At 42.8% G+C, this 16,209-nt stretch overlaps 1 protein-coding gene across 2 annotated transcripts in view; it reads right to left on the bottom strand.

The window, feature by feature from the left end:
• Nucleotides 1–4,700: 4,700 nt before the first annotated feature.
• adamtsl3 (ADAMTS-like 3) overlaps nucleotides 4,701–16,209 on the bottom strand; it is a 182,801-nt gene continuing 171,292 nt past the window's right edge. Inside the window, exons 25-31 of one of the 2 annotated variants that reach the window (XM_063188098.1) lie at nucleotides 15,703–15,828; nucleotides 12,335–12,547; nucleotides 10,630–10,813; nucleotides 8,835–9,039; nucleotides 8,447–8,556; nucleotides 7,440–7,654; nucleotides 4,701–7,136 (exon numbers count right to left, since the gene is read on the bottom strand). In XM_063188098.1, coding sequence (XP_063044168.1) covers nucleotides 7,018–7,136; nucleotides 7,440–7,654; nucleotides 8,447–8,556; nucleotides 8,835–9,039; nucleotides 10,630–10,813; nucleotides 12,335–12,547; nucleotides 15,703–15,828 — 1,172 coding nt within the window. In that variant the 3' untranslated portion in view covers nucleotides 4,701–7,017. The remainder of the gene's footprint in view (nucleotides 7,137–7,439; nucleotides 7,655–8,446; nucleotides 8,557–8,834; nucleotides 9,040–10,629; nucleotides 10,814–12,334; nucleotides 12,548–15,702; nucleotides 15,829–16,209) is intronic. The other variant, XM_063188100.1, reaches the window with a different exon arrangement.

The following is a 16,209-nucleotide window of genomic DNA, read 5'->3' as shown; positions in this document are numbered from 1 at the left end:
ATCTGTGTGGCTTTACCTTTCAAGGCGGCTGCAGCATCTCTTTGTATTAACCATTAACGCCTGGAGTGACACTCATGCGGTTTTCAACGATACAGGGTTTTTATAAGTACATGGCAAATGTAATGATGTCTGATGCCTGAAATACACATTGGGGACGTAAAGGGGGTGTGTGACTAACAAAATGTCATAAACATGCATACATAAACAGTCATGAACATACATACATACATACATACACACATAGTACATACATACATACATACATACATGCATGCATACATACATACATACATACATACATACATACATACATACATACATACGAAGAGTTCAGATGCAAAACCCCCTAAGTGCCTTTTCAGAAAATAATCTTAATTAATTTTTATGTAATACAAAGCTATCAACATTGCATATTGTTTTATTTTATTTATGTAATTTAACTATTTATATGTATTATCAAGTACATGAATGTAAACCAAACCAACAATGGGGTTCTCTAAAAATATAGAAGTGCAGGTCTTCAGAAATGGAGTTAGGGGGTTTTGCATCTGAACTCTTCATACATACATACATACATACATACATACATACATACATACATACATACATACATACATACATACAGTACATACAGTACATACATAAAACACCCAGAGCCAAAAGCCATCTTATTCCAGTGGGGTTTGAAAGAGGCAGTAGAGGTTAAATAAATGGGAAAAGGCTGCTGCTGCTTAAATTGTGCAAATTTAGGACTTTACTTCAGAGACAGAGAGAGAGAGAGAGAGAGAGAGAGAGAGAGAGAGAGAGAGAGAGAGAGAGAGAGAGAGAGAGAGAGAGAGAGAGAGAGAGAGAGAGAGAGAATGAGAAGAGAGAAAGAATGAGCCTGTCACAAGGCTGATTGGAAAGGCTGCCCGACTGCCTGCCTGCCTGCCTGCCTGCACCCCCTGCCTGTGCACTTGAGAATACTCCTTAGCCTCAGAGCCACAGCTGGGATTAAGCAGGTGTGAAGAGGTGAAGAAAAGGTGTAGCAGGATGACAGAGAAAAGGTAAGGAGAGAAAAAGAAAGAACGGGACAGAGAAGGAATTTGTGTATGTGTGTGTGTCGGGGGGGGAGGTGGGTGGGGGGGTTGGGGTTTGTGTTTAGAGAGTGGAGTGAGGTGCAGATTGTAAGAGCAGATGAATGGGGACGGTGGTGGGAAAGTGATATTGAAAACACCTGTCCTGACACCGGTGTGCTAAGCTCTCTCCCCGTTGTTGAAACCTACAGCCCGTTTCACAGCCCTGTGGGCCAATCTCGGATGCACATAAATCAAAGCAAAATGTTTATCGAGGGAAGAGCAAATATTATCTTTACAGGTTATTGTGAGACTTGTCAGGTGTACTTGCGAAACCCCTATTCAAACCTCAGCCAGGGAGAAAAGTACTGTCTTAAAGGCTTTTTTGTTCCTGTCTTCCAGTCCCGAAACACAGTCTAAGAAGGTGAGGGAAATATATTGCCAATATATCTATTGCCTACACACTCCATTATTATGTCCCTACATGCAGAGGTGGAAAGAGTACTGAAATATTGTACTCAAGTACAAGTACTGTTACCCTGTTGAAAATGTACTCAAGTACGAGTAAATTTACCAGTCAAAAAATCTACTCAAGTAAAAAGTAAATAATTTAAAATGTACTTTGAGTAAAAGTAAAAGGTTACTTTTTAATCAATCAGCGTTTTCTGCCTCTACTGTGATGTTAGTGAGGTTAGAGGAAAAACACCTAATGTTGATCTCCTCTGAGTTAAGTGAATCTCCATTGTCAGCCTCCATGTCAGCCATCATCGTCTGAGTGAGAGACAGGTGGCACGCACCAACTGTAAACGAAGTTAATTCTAGAGCTGCCGGCGCATGGGCACAACGCTCAGCATCCTAAACTCATTATCAGAACACGTTTTTTTCCGCCACTGTTTTAGAGGGTTTAATTTTTTTTTTGAATTACTCAGTAACGCTTGTGCTGTAAAATGTACCAAAGTACATTACTCGAAAGAAAATGTACTTAAGTAAAAGTAAAATTAAATTTTTTTAAAAGTAGTTTAAAAAGTACAAGTACACAAAAAAGCTACTCAATTACTGTAACGCGAGTAAAGTAATTAGTTACTTTCCACCTCTGCTACATGTTTGGCTTCACCAACTTGTGCCGTCCCCTGGTTGCTGGCTGCACCAACTAGGCCTACAACACCGTGCTGTCTCGCGGCGTCCAGCCTCGCGTCTGGATCCTGTTGACGGACTGCGTGTTCGGATGCCTCCCTCCCTAACCAGCGCCTCGGCGGCCCTATCCACGGCATTTCGCGGCTTATTTAAAATAACTTTATCTGCATGTTCACCTGTGTCCCTCGGCCGAGCTCGCCCCCACGACGGGAGGCTCCGGATTTTCATCATGGAATTAAACTTTCCACTGCCGTCTATTTTTGTTGTGTGCCTGTTTTTTACTCTGTATGTCTTTGAGTGTTTGTATGTTATTTGTTTATGACCTAGGCCCATCTGTAAAGCGTCTTTGAGTGCCATGAAAAGCGCTATGTAAAGTAAATGTATTATTATTATTATTATTATTACATTATTAATTTGGGTTTGATCCCACTGCCATGGATGGCTCTAGACATTTTTAGCCCTAACCAGTAAGTATTAGTGAACAAGGGTGTAATCTTTGGGTGAAAGATTCGACTTGTACCGTATTGTGTGGGTCAAGCTAAATGCATACATTCCGATCCCGACAATATGTTACTAATTTTGCAAGGACGAGTCTGATAATTTTTTATCTTCTTCACCAGTGGCACACCTCAAGAATATTTTGCAAAGCAGCACATCCTTACTCTTGGTGACAAGAGTATCCGGCAGAAATACAATCCTCAAAGCAGACCTTGCTCATGTCACACCAAGACCTGGTGCTACAGAAGCTCAGCTGGCTCCATCATCCAACTATTCAGGCCATAAAAAGATCAGAGCTTTCTCTGTCTCACCCTCTCTCTCTTTTCCATTCTATGTCTATGTCTCTCTCCACAGTATTTTTTGCTCTATCCTCTCTTTTATAGTTGTTCACTATAGTTTTCTCTGTCTCTCTCTTGCTCACACATTCTACTTCTCACACTCATTCCCTCACACCCCCTCTCACACACACACACACACACACACACACACACACACACACACACACACACACACACACACACACACACACACACACACACACACACACACACACACACACACACACACACACACACACTTTCTCCGTGTTCCAGCTCACAATTAAAAGGTGCACTCAGGTTTCAATGTATTCTGGTCATGCACTTACAGACCAACATGCCAAAAGAGCGAGCACTTCATCCACAGCCTTGACTGACTAACCTGCCAGTGGCAGAGTGGGACTCGGTCTCAGCCTATTGTGGGAGATTAAACAAGCTTTATGTTTCTGCCAGCTCTTCCATTAGGTGCTGCTATGGGCAGATATATATAGTTCTGCACAGGCAAAGAGAACTCCTGCCTGTCTCTAATGGCGTCATTCTTCAGTAACTTTGCAGCAGCACTGACAGACTATTGTCACACTTGCCGCTGTCTGAGGCTATGTGACATCCTACTAGGACTACACCACAACAGCATGTGGACCTGATATTGATTCTAATGTGTCTTTTTGGACTGAATCAGTGAAAGTGATCCCGTCCGTGGTCTTAATAGGTAAATGTGTCCTGACTGAACCTGTGCTGGGTGTTTATACTGTACAGAGAGAGTACTCTATTTCATTAGCAGACCTCCATCATCAGTAAGTGTAACGCGCCGTATTACTGCACACCCTGTCCCCCTCAGGGGCAGAACTCACCATCATGTCAATGGGAGTCACAGCACGATACCGCTGGACTGAAGGACCAGTCCGATAGCCCAGCGTTACAGATACTGTATGAAGCTTCGGGAGGGAGGTTTACTAATGTTTCACGTCAACTCTGCTAGTTAGCCTCTGTTACATAAGCTTCTTGATAGAGGCAGCAGAAATAAACTACTGTGTATCCTCCATACCTGGTCAGAGGAGGATAGGGGGCCGGCAAGGTAGGCCTACATCCATGTCATAAACATCACACAGCCAAAGGTGACCTCAGAGTTCCTCACAAAAGTGTTTGTCGTCATTGCAGAATGTCAACCTGAACAAAAAATAAATTACATCAAATATTAACAGGATGTCTTCACAACAGCCCTCCCATTTCAAGTGAAATAAAGCAACTTTAAGAATGGGAACTCACTCAGCTGATACAGAAGTAATGTTGCATTTAATACAGTCCACTGCTTATCATTCTCTGAGTATGAAACTTACTGCACACTGTGGATCAAGAGCTGGAGCGCAACTCTTCAGCCTCCCAATGGCAAAGCATTGTGCTGTCACAAGATGATGCAAACAGTGTACCCGTGGATCAGTAACAGTTTTGCCTCACTACATGCTACCACTGTAAACTCAAACTGCCTATCAGCAGCCAGAGTAGTAGCTCTTATTAACATCAACTTTGAAGATGAGGAGACAGAAAGGGAAAAAACGCTGTTTGCATTCTTGTGCATTTTAAAAATTGAGACATTTCCATGCTTACAATCCAGACAGTACACTTTGTTTTAGGTGAAAGAAAAGTAATCCATTGCAACAGGGAACCGGTTTTGATCGACTGACACATTTCAACGGTGTGTATGGCAATCAACATTTATGGTCACGTTTAGGCTACTGTGCAGCACATTTCAAGTGTTTACATCCCAATACTTTGGCCATGACTGCAAGGTACATGAAGTCAACTTATTTATTCTAAATCTGAGCGTAAGAAAAAAAAACTACACACAATGTACATGATATTGCACTTAAAACGCCTTATTTACAAGTCATATTTTACAAAGCAGCACACTCAAGGGCGTAGGCTTGGTCTCAGCTTTGGTTGGGATAATTACTCCCCACCTCTCCTGCCCAAGAAAAAACAAAAACAAAAAAACAAACAAAAATGTACACGTGTACGTATAACAGGCATATGCACACACACACACACACACACACACACACACACACACACACACACACACACACACACACACACACACACACACACACACACACACACACACACACACACACACACACACACACACACACACACACACACACACCATCTTATCTTAATATTGATGGGCTTTTTTTGTGACTGGGTTTTAGAAGCCGATATTAACTTCTCAATGGACAATGGAAATTAACTGCTACATCACTGGGTATACCCTGTGTGTTTTAACGCTTGTCATCAATGCACACAATGCACTATTTTGTGATGGTTACGATTATGGTGATTATGGTGGTGCACACTTCTCCATGTGCTAACTTGATGCAGGTTTTTAGTAGGTTAATTGCAGAATGTATGCTGACCATTCATAATTATCATCTTTTTCATAAACGTCTAAGAAATACCACCATCCATTTCTAAGCATTCATTACAGTTTGGAAATATACACTTTTCATACATGAACAGGTGCATCCTCACCATATAAATCTGCCACTTTGAATCACAAGTCATAGACATATTTGGCTACTCTGGCCAGACTGACAGACATACAGGCTACTGGTTTATTTACTTTGTAAATATTAATGAAAAAGATTCAATTTGTCAACGGCCAGCTTAGATTTTGGAAATGAACAACTAAAATGATACATTGGACCTTTAAGAACAATCTAAGGAACTGTGCACGCATGTTCACATAAGGTACTGATCTGGAAAGAGGTGTAGAAAATCTAAAATTGTTCATAGAATCAATCGTTTGAAAACTAACATATTGATGTAAAGATTCAGTTGCAGATGAGTACACTGTGATCTCCGTTTAGTTGAACTAAGTGACAACGAGGCATGGATAATCTTGACATTCAAGGTTTGAATACATGTCGAAATTCTAAAAACAAAAGGGGGAAAAGCAGGAGTTCGCAAAACCAATTTTCCGAAACTTAAATGATAAATATCGGTAGGGACTATTTTGTCTTCCCAAATTATTGATGGTGAAACGTCCATACCACCGTATGCAGCAAACCTACGCCGATGAGCACACTGTTACAACACAATACGGAAAGAAATACAAGATCCAACTGTTCTTCAGGAACACCTTAGCCACTATAAAAACATTACACTGCATGTCTTTGTCCAGATTGAAGGGGTGTTTTTTTCCCTTAGAAAAAAGTATACTTTCTGAATCCAGTAAGAATATATCCCTTAGTGACAATTTTCCCCAAGTCCTTCACTTTATCCTTTTAAAAAAGTCCTGAACATATAAAAATAAATAAATATTCCAATTGCAATAGCCAAGAGTTCATGATTCATGTCTTTGATCATAATGGGATATTCCTTTTTCAACCAAGTTGATGATTCCATATGTATGACAGCATCCCGACTTCTGCCTGAACTTGTCCATCCCTTCACACAAGCGAATGGCCCTGAAAGAATTTGACCTAAATCTAGACCAGGTGTAGATTACAACAACAGATGCATTTGCTATAAATACAAATAAAAAGCACACATCATTTTTGCACTGTTACAGAGAGATTGTTGTCAAAACATTTGTTATGGTTAATGGCATCTTCAAATAAGAAGTAAATAGGCAAGATCTTGTTGATCTTCTGGTTGCTTCTGACCAGCTAAGACGACGAGGCCAATTTTTGTCAAAATGTTAACACCACTTTAACAAGGCTGCAGGCTGAAACACACCAAGTCAATAACCAAAAATAAACAATAATCTGTTTGTGTATGTGGATATGTCGAAGCCACAAGTTGTCGAAGCCATTTTCCTCAAGAGCTCAATCATGCCACAAAAGAAATGTTTTCTCCTTTTCCCCCTTTTGAGAAAAAAAAATATTGTATCCATTCAGGTGTCTTCACAAACAAAAAAATATTCCAATTCTCCAGCCAAACGTTCTAGAAGCGGTGTGTGTTCCATTGCCAGTAGTGAAATCCACAGCCAGCGAGGTCCACAGCACTGAACACTATATGGGGTGAGTGTCCACGGAACAGGACTCACAGCATCTTTGCCGGTACAGATCCACAAGACACAGCTGCAGACGCTTTACCACTGCACAGTACTGGGTTGTGTCTTTGCACTCATCTATCAAAAAAGCAGAGCAGAAAAAGGACATCAGAAAATAAGATTACATTAATTATCAGTAATTGCTTGCACCACTTAAAAACAGGCACACGGCCAACAAAGGTTTGTATTTTCTTCCAGTCAGATCATTAAATGCCATCCAGCTAAACTAAAAAGTATTTAGTTTAAGTCTCCAAAATGCAATTATTTGAGACTGAAGGGGGTGCCACACCACACCTCTGCCAATAGTTAGGAGTAGGCGTTGGCAATGCCAGATATTATATTGTGTAACCGTGTAGGCAAGGCACACAAGCAGGATCTTACTGCTGCAGGATGTGATGTTGCAGTGTTGCCAGGAGACCGGCCTCCGTTGCCAGGTGCAGTTCTGGTCAGGGACGGTCCTGTTGGTCCTGCGTTGGACACACTCGACACGGCGAGACTGGAAGCCACTGCCACAGGCCACCGTGCACAGCCGCCAGGGCCACACCCTCCACTGGACGTCACACACCTCCGATGAGCAGTTCTGAGACGTCTGCGGCCTGATGGGAGAGAATGTCATTGTCAGACTTCGAAAGGATCCACTATGCATGCAATATAATGCCCTGCACTAAGGCCTTATAGGATATGTCATTATCACTCTTTGACACAAAGGATTTACAGTAAAGAATACAAAGATATCTATCCAAGCATTTTCCAAGCACTCTCTAAGCATAGCATAGGCTAATTTCAATACATAGCTTACTACATGCATGTGGCAAATACGGACACATAAGTATCCTGATATCTTGGCATCCTTGATAAATCTTGAACTAAAATTAAAGAATAACACGGCAGTTCTTGAAGACCTGGGAAATTTAAAACCCTATTTACCATGGCAACATCCGAAATATGTTTTAAAAGATGTCTAAGAAAGTCTGCAGCCAGTTTTACTTGTGTTGAGGGTTTGTATAGATTTCAGTAGAGCTGGATTAAAATTCCATAATGTGGACAATCTAGGAGCATTTTTTAAAAATTTAACAACAAACTTGACAACAAAATCATCAAAATGTGTCCATAGTTTACATTTGTAGGGAAATAAAAAGCCATCTTCATCCCTTATCTTTAAACCCCTTTGCTCTGGGTGTTCTGCAACAGGACACCACATTATAGGCAACACTCTGGATGTGAGTTGTGTACAACGCGAGGGTATTGGATTTCTCACTGCAGCAAAGGCCTGTGCAAAATCAATACTTAGCTCTCTACTGTGGAAGAAGCACTGTTGTAGAGAGAGTAGTGCCTTGGCTTGACTTGGCTTCACGGCCAGTGCTCTGCAGAGCGGAGCAAGGAGTTACCTGTCTTTAGGGTCACATGACGCCCCTGGGCTGATGGAACTGTTCAGGTGCTTGCACATCACTGTTCTGCTCTGGCTGGCCACACCTGGGCCAAGGCATCGACCCGTGCACTGCAAAATGAAACACAAAGCAAACTCTCAGCAAACCTGAAGGTGTCTATTATGCCTGAAAACTCTCCAATCTGAACCTAAGAATCATATAACGTATAGGAATCTTTTTCTTCAAACACTCCACATCACAGTATACCAATAACAATCACGGTGATTGGAAAACTGATTGACACATTGTTACCTCATCCAAGGATTCACTATAAACTTCAATATCTAGGGTGCTGCCTCCAAACAGAGTAAGAACAAGTAAACAATGCAGACTTGGTTTGTTAACTCACCTGTCCCCAAGCACTGGTCACCCACGTGGCACAGGTGTGTGTGGTGCAGTCCTCTCGGTCTGTGGGTTGGGGTGTCTCTGAACAGGTGGATGGGGATAGGGTCCGCACCGTACCTGCAGCATCCACCTGCTGACATGACACCTGCCTCTGCCTGAAGCCACGCCCACAGGAAGAGGAGCATTTGGACCATGGCGTGGATACCCAGCTGCAGGACCAATTGCACCACACATGAGCACAAACTCACAACAAATTAACAGACACAAACACAAACACAAACATGAATCGCATTGTATGTATGTGGTATGCTGAGGTTACGAAAATGATTGTCTAAAGATGTCTCAATTAGAAGCACACTATTAACTGTATCTAGCAAACCAGCTTTATTGTGTTTTGTTACCTGTCATCTCTCATTATGCCTTTATTGTGACAGGACAGTTACAGAGGGATAGGAAATGAGTGGGGAGAGAATTGAACGCGGAATCAAACCCGGGTTGCCGGCGTAGTAACCCAGTGCCCTACCGTTAGGCTACCGCAGGGCCACCTCTAATCTCTAATTGCTCTATTCCAGCTACAGTAGAGTAGAGACTTGCATAAATGCTGTGCCCGTCACTGAAATTATCCAGAGGTATCAAAGTAATTTCTCTTTATGGACAACATATGATAACTAAACACATTCTAGTGTGAGATGGCTTGCAAAAGGTCTATATCCCCCATGACAGTCATGTTATTTTTTCAAAATAGAATGTTTTACAGCTAGTCACTCTACGCCTGCACAAAGCAGAACTTATATCTTCGGCATTATGGGTGTCAGTTCTCATATGAAGCCCAGAGTTATGGGATAGAACAGATTTTGGGGTTGGTCAGGCAAACACGGACACCAACAAAGACGGGCTTTGTGCAAGGATCCCCTGTTGACAGTTCGGAGAAGACCCTAAGCTGTTTCACAGACCTAGTTGATCTTTTTGATTAATGGAAGGGCCTGTATAAATGGCAATAATCAGATGATGTTTTTGGCATACAAAGTTGTTTCCATTTTTTCTCTCTTTCCCTCCAATTCTTCATACTTTCATAAAAGTAACCAGTACTGGTAGTTTAAAAAAAAGATATGAACTGTGTTAAACCCCAGTGCATGAACAGGCAGATGGAATCCAGCTCAGCTCGCAACTCTGCTACTAGCCTCAGCTCCGAATCACAGGGGCTGATATTGATGAGTTATGACATTCAGATGGTACAGGGCACCGGCTCAATGGGTCCTGCAGGAAAAATAGTGGTTGATTCATGTTGTTCATCGAGCTTTTACGTGGCCCCTGTACAAACAAATGTCATGAGACGATGAGTGATGGGCTTCTTCATGGGGAGAAGCAGCTTGGCCAGGGATCATACTGAGGAGGAGGTGAGAGGGGCAGAGAGTGCCTGGAGTCAAGTGGATGTCTGCTGTTCACCGACTGGATTTCTCTCTCCCCTCTCTTGACTTAAAAAAATCTCACTCTCTTGAGGTTTCAATATGTGCCCACACGCATCTTGGCAAGAAACAAAATAAGCATTATATGTAAACCCAAACACTTTCTATAACTATTATTGCAAACATAGTTATGTTTATATGACCTACTTTTTTGTCTTCAGTGCAGTTGCCCATTGCCAACCAATGAAGTTACTGCCTGGCTAGTGACTATGGGGTTGGGAGACGGGACCCAGCAATAGTCTAAACACTGTAGGATACTAGTCCTTCAGGATCAATGAAGTATCTCTACTGGACTATTACTCTATTCTTCTCCACAAATCCACACATACTGACCTGGCAGGGCAGTCGTGGGTATTGCAGGCCTGGGGAGAGGTCATCGGCCTGGGGAGATGGTGGCAGGTAGAGGGGGGTACCTCACTCCCGTCTGGATTCACGCAGCGGAGCTTCCTTGTCTGAGTCCCTCGGTTCCCACAGGACGCACTGCACACACTCCAGTTGCCCAGCTGCCAGCCAAACTCTGAGAAGAGAGAATAAAATACACACATGGTCATCTCTAAAATAAAGTGGCACAAATTTCTCTTTTAAGGACATTAGCATTTTCCCAGGCTAAGATCTCTGAGTGGATCACTTGTTGACTATACAGTTCACAATACAGGGTGTGTGAGCTCCACTGTTCCAGTTCCTCAATTTCCCATCTGGCAAGTGAACTCTGAATGGAGAAGAAAAAACAATTCTCCCGTGGCCCTTGATGTCCAGGAGAACATATCAGTGCTTCAGACATTAATTCAGGTTTATAATAATAGGCCTGTTAAAATCAATTGAAAAAAAACCTGACATAATGGCTACAAAATAATGGCTTAAAAGCTATTTTCTCTTACAAGTTAACACACAGCGCTTGAATACCAAGCAAATGTTGAATTGTACTGAAATGATGTTTGTACAGTTCAGCTTATGGTTGGTTCTTGGAGTTGGAACAGGGAGGCACTTGCTATTGTGCTGTAACGATGTGTCTCCAACTTCTATGGATGATTTGTGCTCTCTTGCCCTACTGTGTGGCCTGGTTAATTATACATTTTCAATGCTATTTCCACTGATTTCTGCTTTCTAAGTGTTTGTTATGTGCTATAAAAGGAGCAGTGCAGGACTTTCAAGAGAGTGAGAAAACAAGGCCCAAGTTGAAAACGGCATTGTCAGAAACAGAGTGACTTTAATTTGATCCAAAGCAAGGAATGAAACTTTGACTAGGAGTTTGCTTTTGTTTTTCTTACTCTTTAACTTTCTTTCTTTCTTTCTTTCTTTCTTTCTTTCTTTCTTTCTTTCTTTCTTTCTTTCTTTCTTTCTTTCTTTCTTTCTTTCTTCTACTCCCTTAGGCATGGTATTTTCATTGCACATTCATGTCAAAACAGAGAAATGACGATAGAAATTCAGTTTGTTCAACATTTCCCCCCTCAATTTCTTTTTCCCCTCTCCCTTCGCAAGACGCCCATGACAGGACATTTCTGATGACTTAAAGTGCTACAATTGACCGACTCCATTAAGGTTTAATGATGGGTCCCAGCTGTGTCCACAAAACCGCCCAGAGTGAAATGTGAAGTGACAGCACAAAGGCCATCCTGTGAAATTGGCTAGTGTGCCCCCAGGTGGTGATCGAAAAGAGACAAAACTGTGTGACAAAACTGTGTGAATGGTACAGAAACAGCTTGGGGACTGAGCGAGTATGGGTCATCCCTCAAAACTCTGCCCAAGTGAGAGATAACGTGTGTGTGTGTGTGTGTGTGTGTGTGTGTGTGTGTGTGTGTGTGTGTGTGTGTGTGTGTGTGTGTGTGTGTGTGTGTGTGTGTGTGTGTGTGTGTGTGTGTGTGTGTGTGTGTGTGTGTGAGTGTGTGTGTGTGTGTGTGTGTGTGTGTGTGTGTGTGTGTGTGTGTGTGTGTGTGTGTGTGCGTGTGTACAGGTATGTGTATGCTGTGAGTGGGGGTAGGGGGGCATTGAGATACACGGGCGTATATAATCAGGAGTGTTCTGTGGAGGCTGGGCTGACCTTCCAGGTTGATGTGGACCCATGCTGAGAGGAGCTGGCTGGCTGTCTGGGTCTGGCAGCTGTAGCGTCCGTTGAACCTCCCGTGTAGCGTGTTTACCTCCAGCACACGTCCCCCCACCAGCATGCGATGCCGCAGGCCCTGGACCTCCGCCAGAGTCTGGTTCTGGAAGTACCATCTGATGGGCCTCCTGTGATTGGGGACCACCGGACACCCTGAAAAAGCAGAGAGGGGTAGGTGGGATGCAGTGGCGATTTCTGGTCTTTGAAATAAGGGACGCTGAATCTCGTATGTCATAGCCTGCCCTACGAGATTTTTTTGATTTTTTTTAAGGGTAGGACAAGGGACTCTCAGCTTCCCTTGAAGTCTTAAGAAAATCGACTCTGGTGGGATGGATGAATGAGGCCGCCAGTCGGTCCTAATTACTACTGGGCATAGCCCAGCTCCTGTGTGCCTCCCACCCGTACCCCGGATGCTTCTTTAATCTGCATCCAAGACAAATTAAACACGCTCTCCCAATGAGCCATTATAGGCGCTGGACAGGCGCTCATTACAGAAACGGGTCTGCTCTCTATTGTAAGTAAGTCCAGAGTTGCCTCGCTCGTCTCACAGCACAATAGCATAGATTAATGAGAAGTTAATGAGGGACAATTAATGAGTTAATTGGTTCACCTACAGTTACAGTCAGTGACGGACTGGGATAGAGAAACGGCCCTGGCATTTTGACCCACAACGCGGCCCCGCGGCCCCAAGACCCCCCAGTAGCCCCCCCCCCCCCCCCCTCCCCACACGCACACACAGACAGAGAGAGAGAGAGAGACACACACACACACACCACTTCGCGGAAGTTGCAACAACTTGGTGACCGCGCACCACATGAAAACACATTGGTAAACACAAGGTGCATCCTGATCCTACTAGAACTAGGTGCATGGTGCATCCTACCTACACGTCGAAAACGGTGCGTTATAACAAGCGCACTCTGCACTCGTTGGCCCGCCCCACACAGAGAGAAATTGTGACTATTCATAAAATAGTAGGCCTAGTAAACACTGAAGTTTCAGAAACCGACCTTTAAACAACAGGCACCAGGCAAGCATCAACGTGCCTACACACACACACTATAAAATCAATGAACCAACCACTTTTGATGTCCGCTTTGCTCTCGCACCGCTTCTTTACACAAAAGCCCCTTCTTAACGCTGGACAGTGGCCCAGCTATATGATGACAAGACTATGAGTGGGAGTCAGTCCACAGGGTGTCTACAGGTTTGACCAAGTCAAAATTAAGACATTTTAAGACTTTTCAATACCATTTTCCAGATAAAATTAAGACCAACTCGCGGCGTTTACAGGTTTTAGCAAGTCAAAATTAAGACATTTTAAGACTTTTCAATACCATTTTCCAAATGAAATTAGGACCAACTCGCAAGATCATAGACAGGTTCAAATGAATCACAAAAACCAATTGGTTATTTACATTAATGTAGCCGTTTGAAAACACAAAACGATACACAATAAAACTTAACACTAAATAAAATTCAATAATGCGTTCTAAATTACACTACATGGCTACAACTCCCGATTTCGAAATTCATCACATGGCTGACATAATTATTCCTCCCTAAATTAAGCTCCACAAATTTAAGACATTTGGGTTGAAAATTTAAGACAAAATAAGACTTTTCAAGGCCTTATTTGGCAAAAATGAAATTTAAGACTTTTTAAGACTTTTTAAGGACCCGCGGCCACCCTGTGTCCAACTTCTATGCTAACCAGTCCAGAGCTGAACGCAAAACAACATACCGTAGGCTACATCGATATGGCTACTAAAATGTATTTCAGCAAGACAAGCCACCAATTCGAGAGCCCATTACCAAGTCATGAAGTTAAGAATAAGCTTACAGTACGAATAAGAAAAACTATAACAGCCCCCAGATTACCACAAGCTAAAAAGGTTTACAGATCACATCACCTTGGCTAGTAGCGAGACTAGCCACGGACTGGCTTATGACAGTAGAAACGCGACCTTACGTGAAATTAAAAAAAGTGTCACGGCGGACACAAACAATGTTTATTAATGGAAATCCTTCAGCCCTACCTGGTCTTATTCGTAGCGTCGGGCGGTGCAACACATCTTCTAATATCCATATTTGTGTGGGCGAGAGAGCTCTATTCCGTGCTATTCCATGTGTGAATGGCCTTGTGATTTCTTGGCGATTGCAGAGACAAAACAACACACTTCTTCATGGTCTTCTTCCAAGCAAGCCAAGAAGCTGGCATAATAGATACTAAGACATAGATTCGAACAGAACACCGTGTTTTCAGTGACAACAACCTTGAATTTATGGGACACTTCTTGTCCGCCACACACCGCAATGCTCACAGGGAGTTTATCGTCAGTCACTAGGGAAACGGAGGACTGAACTGATTAAGAAAATACCTGAAAAGACCACAAGATGGCAGCATCTCACCGCGTAGTGACCACCAAACACCTCCACAAGTCAAGTCAAATGTGCTATCAATTTCCATTGCCGCTCCCCCTTCTTTCGTTTAATTCCTCCTCTTCCTGGACCTTCATTATTTTTTCTTAATAGCTATAATTGTCCATTCGCGTCGCGACATCTACCGTCAGTTTTTCTCTACAACAAGCTTCAGAATGTTGATGAATCTTTAGGCCTACGTTCTTTTTCTTATGGCGGGAACCGAACGTAAATAAAAAAAAAAAATCCCACAAAGCAATGCTTTACTACAGTTGTCTCAAACAAAAGCAAAATATAAATAGGTAGGCTATAGTTTTTTTTTTTATTATTTTGAACACTTTTACATCATTGGAATATATATTCAGGAAAAATACAACATGAAACATAATGAGACCCACCCATCAATATGCCACCGTCCGTGTGTAATGTATGGCAGTGTCAGTGGTATAAATAGCGAAACGATGACAAAAGAACGCACGCAGTGTGATATTTGCTTCATAGATCCCAGACGTATGATTATGGGGCCGCAACGAGCATTGGAAGGGCCGCGAAGGTTATCTAAAAGGCCGCGGCCCTTCTGGCATGTGCCCAAATGCCAGACTGTCCAGTCCGTCCCTGGTTACAGTTCAATGCCACAAGCAAGAGTGATACATCAGACTCTGGCCACTGGCCCAGATAGCTGTCTTTTTTGGAAGGAGGACGTGCCTTTCTTGACACGACTACAACGAGAAGTTTACTGAAGTTGACAGAAAAATCTTTTGGTTGTTTCATTTTTCTCCTTCAAAACATGTATATTGGAAGGGCTTGACATTGAACAGAAAGATATAACGGATATGAGCAACACATACAGTAACCAACTACGTTCCCAGCAGTAAGTGAGACATTACCGATACGTAGGATATCTCCAGGTCTGACCATGGCCTGAGTGCCGATCCGAGAGGCCATAAGGACTCGTTTGCGGCCTGCCTCCTTAGACACGACTGCGGGGTGCTCCGATAACGCCAGGGTCGTCGCTGCCAAACAAATAAAAGCAGTTCGCTTAACAGTGTCAAGAAGGGGAAAAAAACATAAAATAAAGCATCAAGCCAGGAGAAACTTATCATAACGCTCCTAAATTTGTTTTTGACAGTTGCCCAACCCTAAAGGTCACTTCACATTCAATGAATTTGATGACAGTTGTTACATTTTACAGCTTTGAGCCTACACCAGTACAGTTTTATAGAAAACCACCCTGGAAAATATACTCGACAATGGCGAGTGGGTGGCGGGTGCCCCTAACAGGGCTATGACAAGACCACCCACCCACCACAGAGACCTTTGCCTTTGTCTATATAATGGTTTTACTAAATGGCTCTGGTACACCACACAAATGTATAGCCTCTATGGGGTGCACC

This window comes from Engraulis encrasicolus, chromosome 22 (genome assembly GCF_034702125.1).
Source record: "Engraulis encrasicolus isolate BLACKSEA-1 chromosome 22, IST_EnEncr_1.0, whole genome shotgun sequence".
Lineage (NCBI taxonomy): Eukaryota > Metazoa > Chordata > Actinopteri > Clupeiformes > Engraulidae > Engraulis > Engraulis encrasicolus.
Note: the sequence above shows the minus strand (reverse complement) of the source record. Positions and strands in the feature narration are given on the sequence as shown.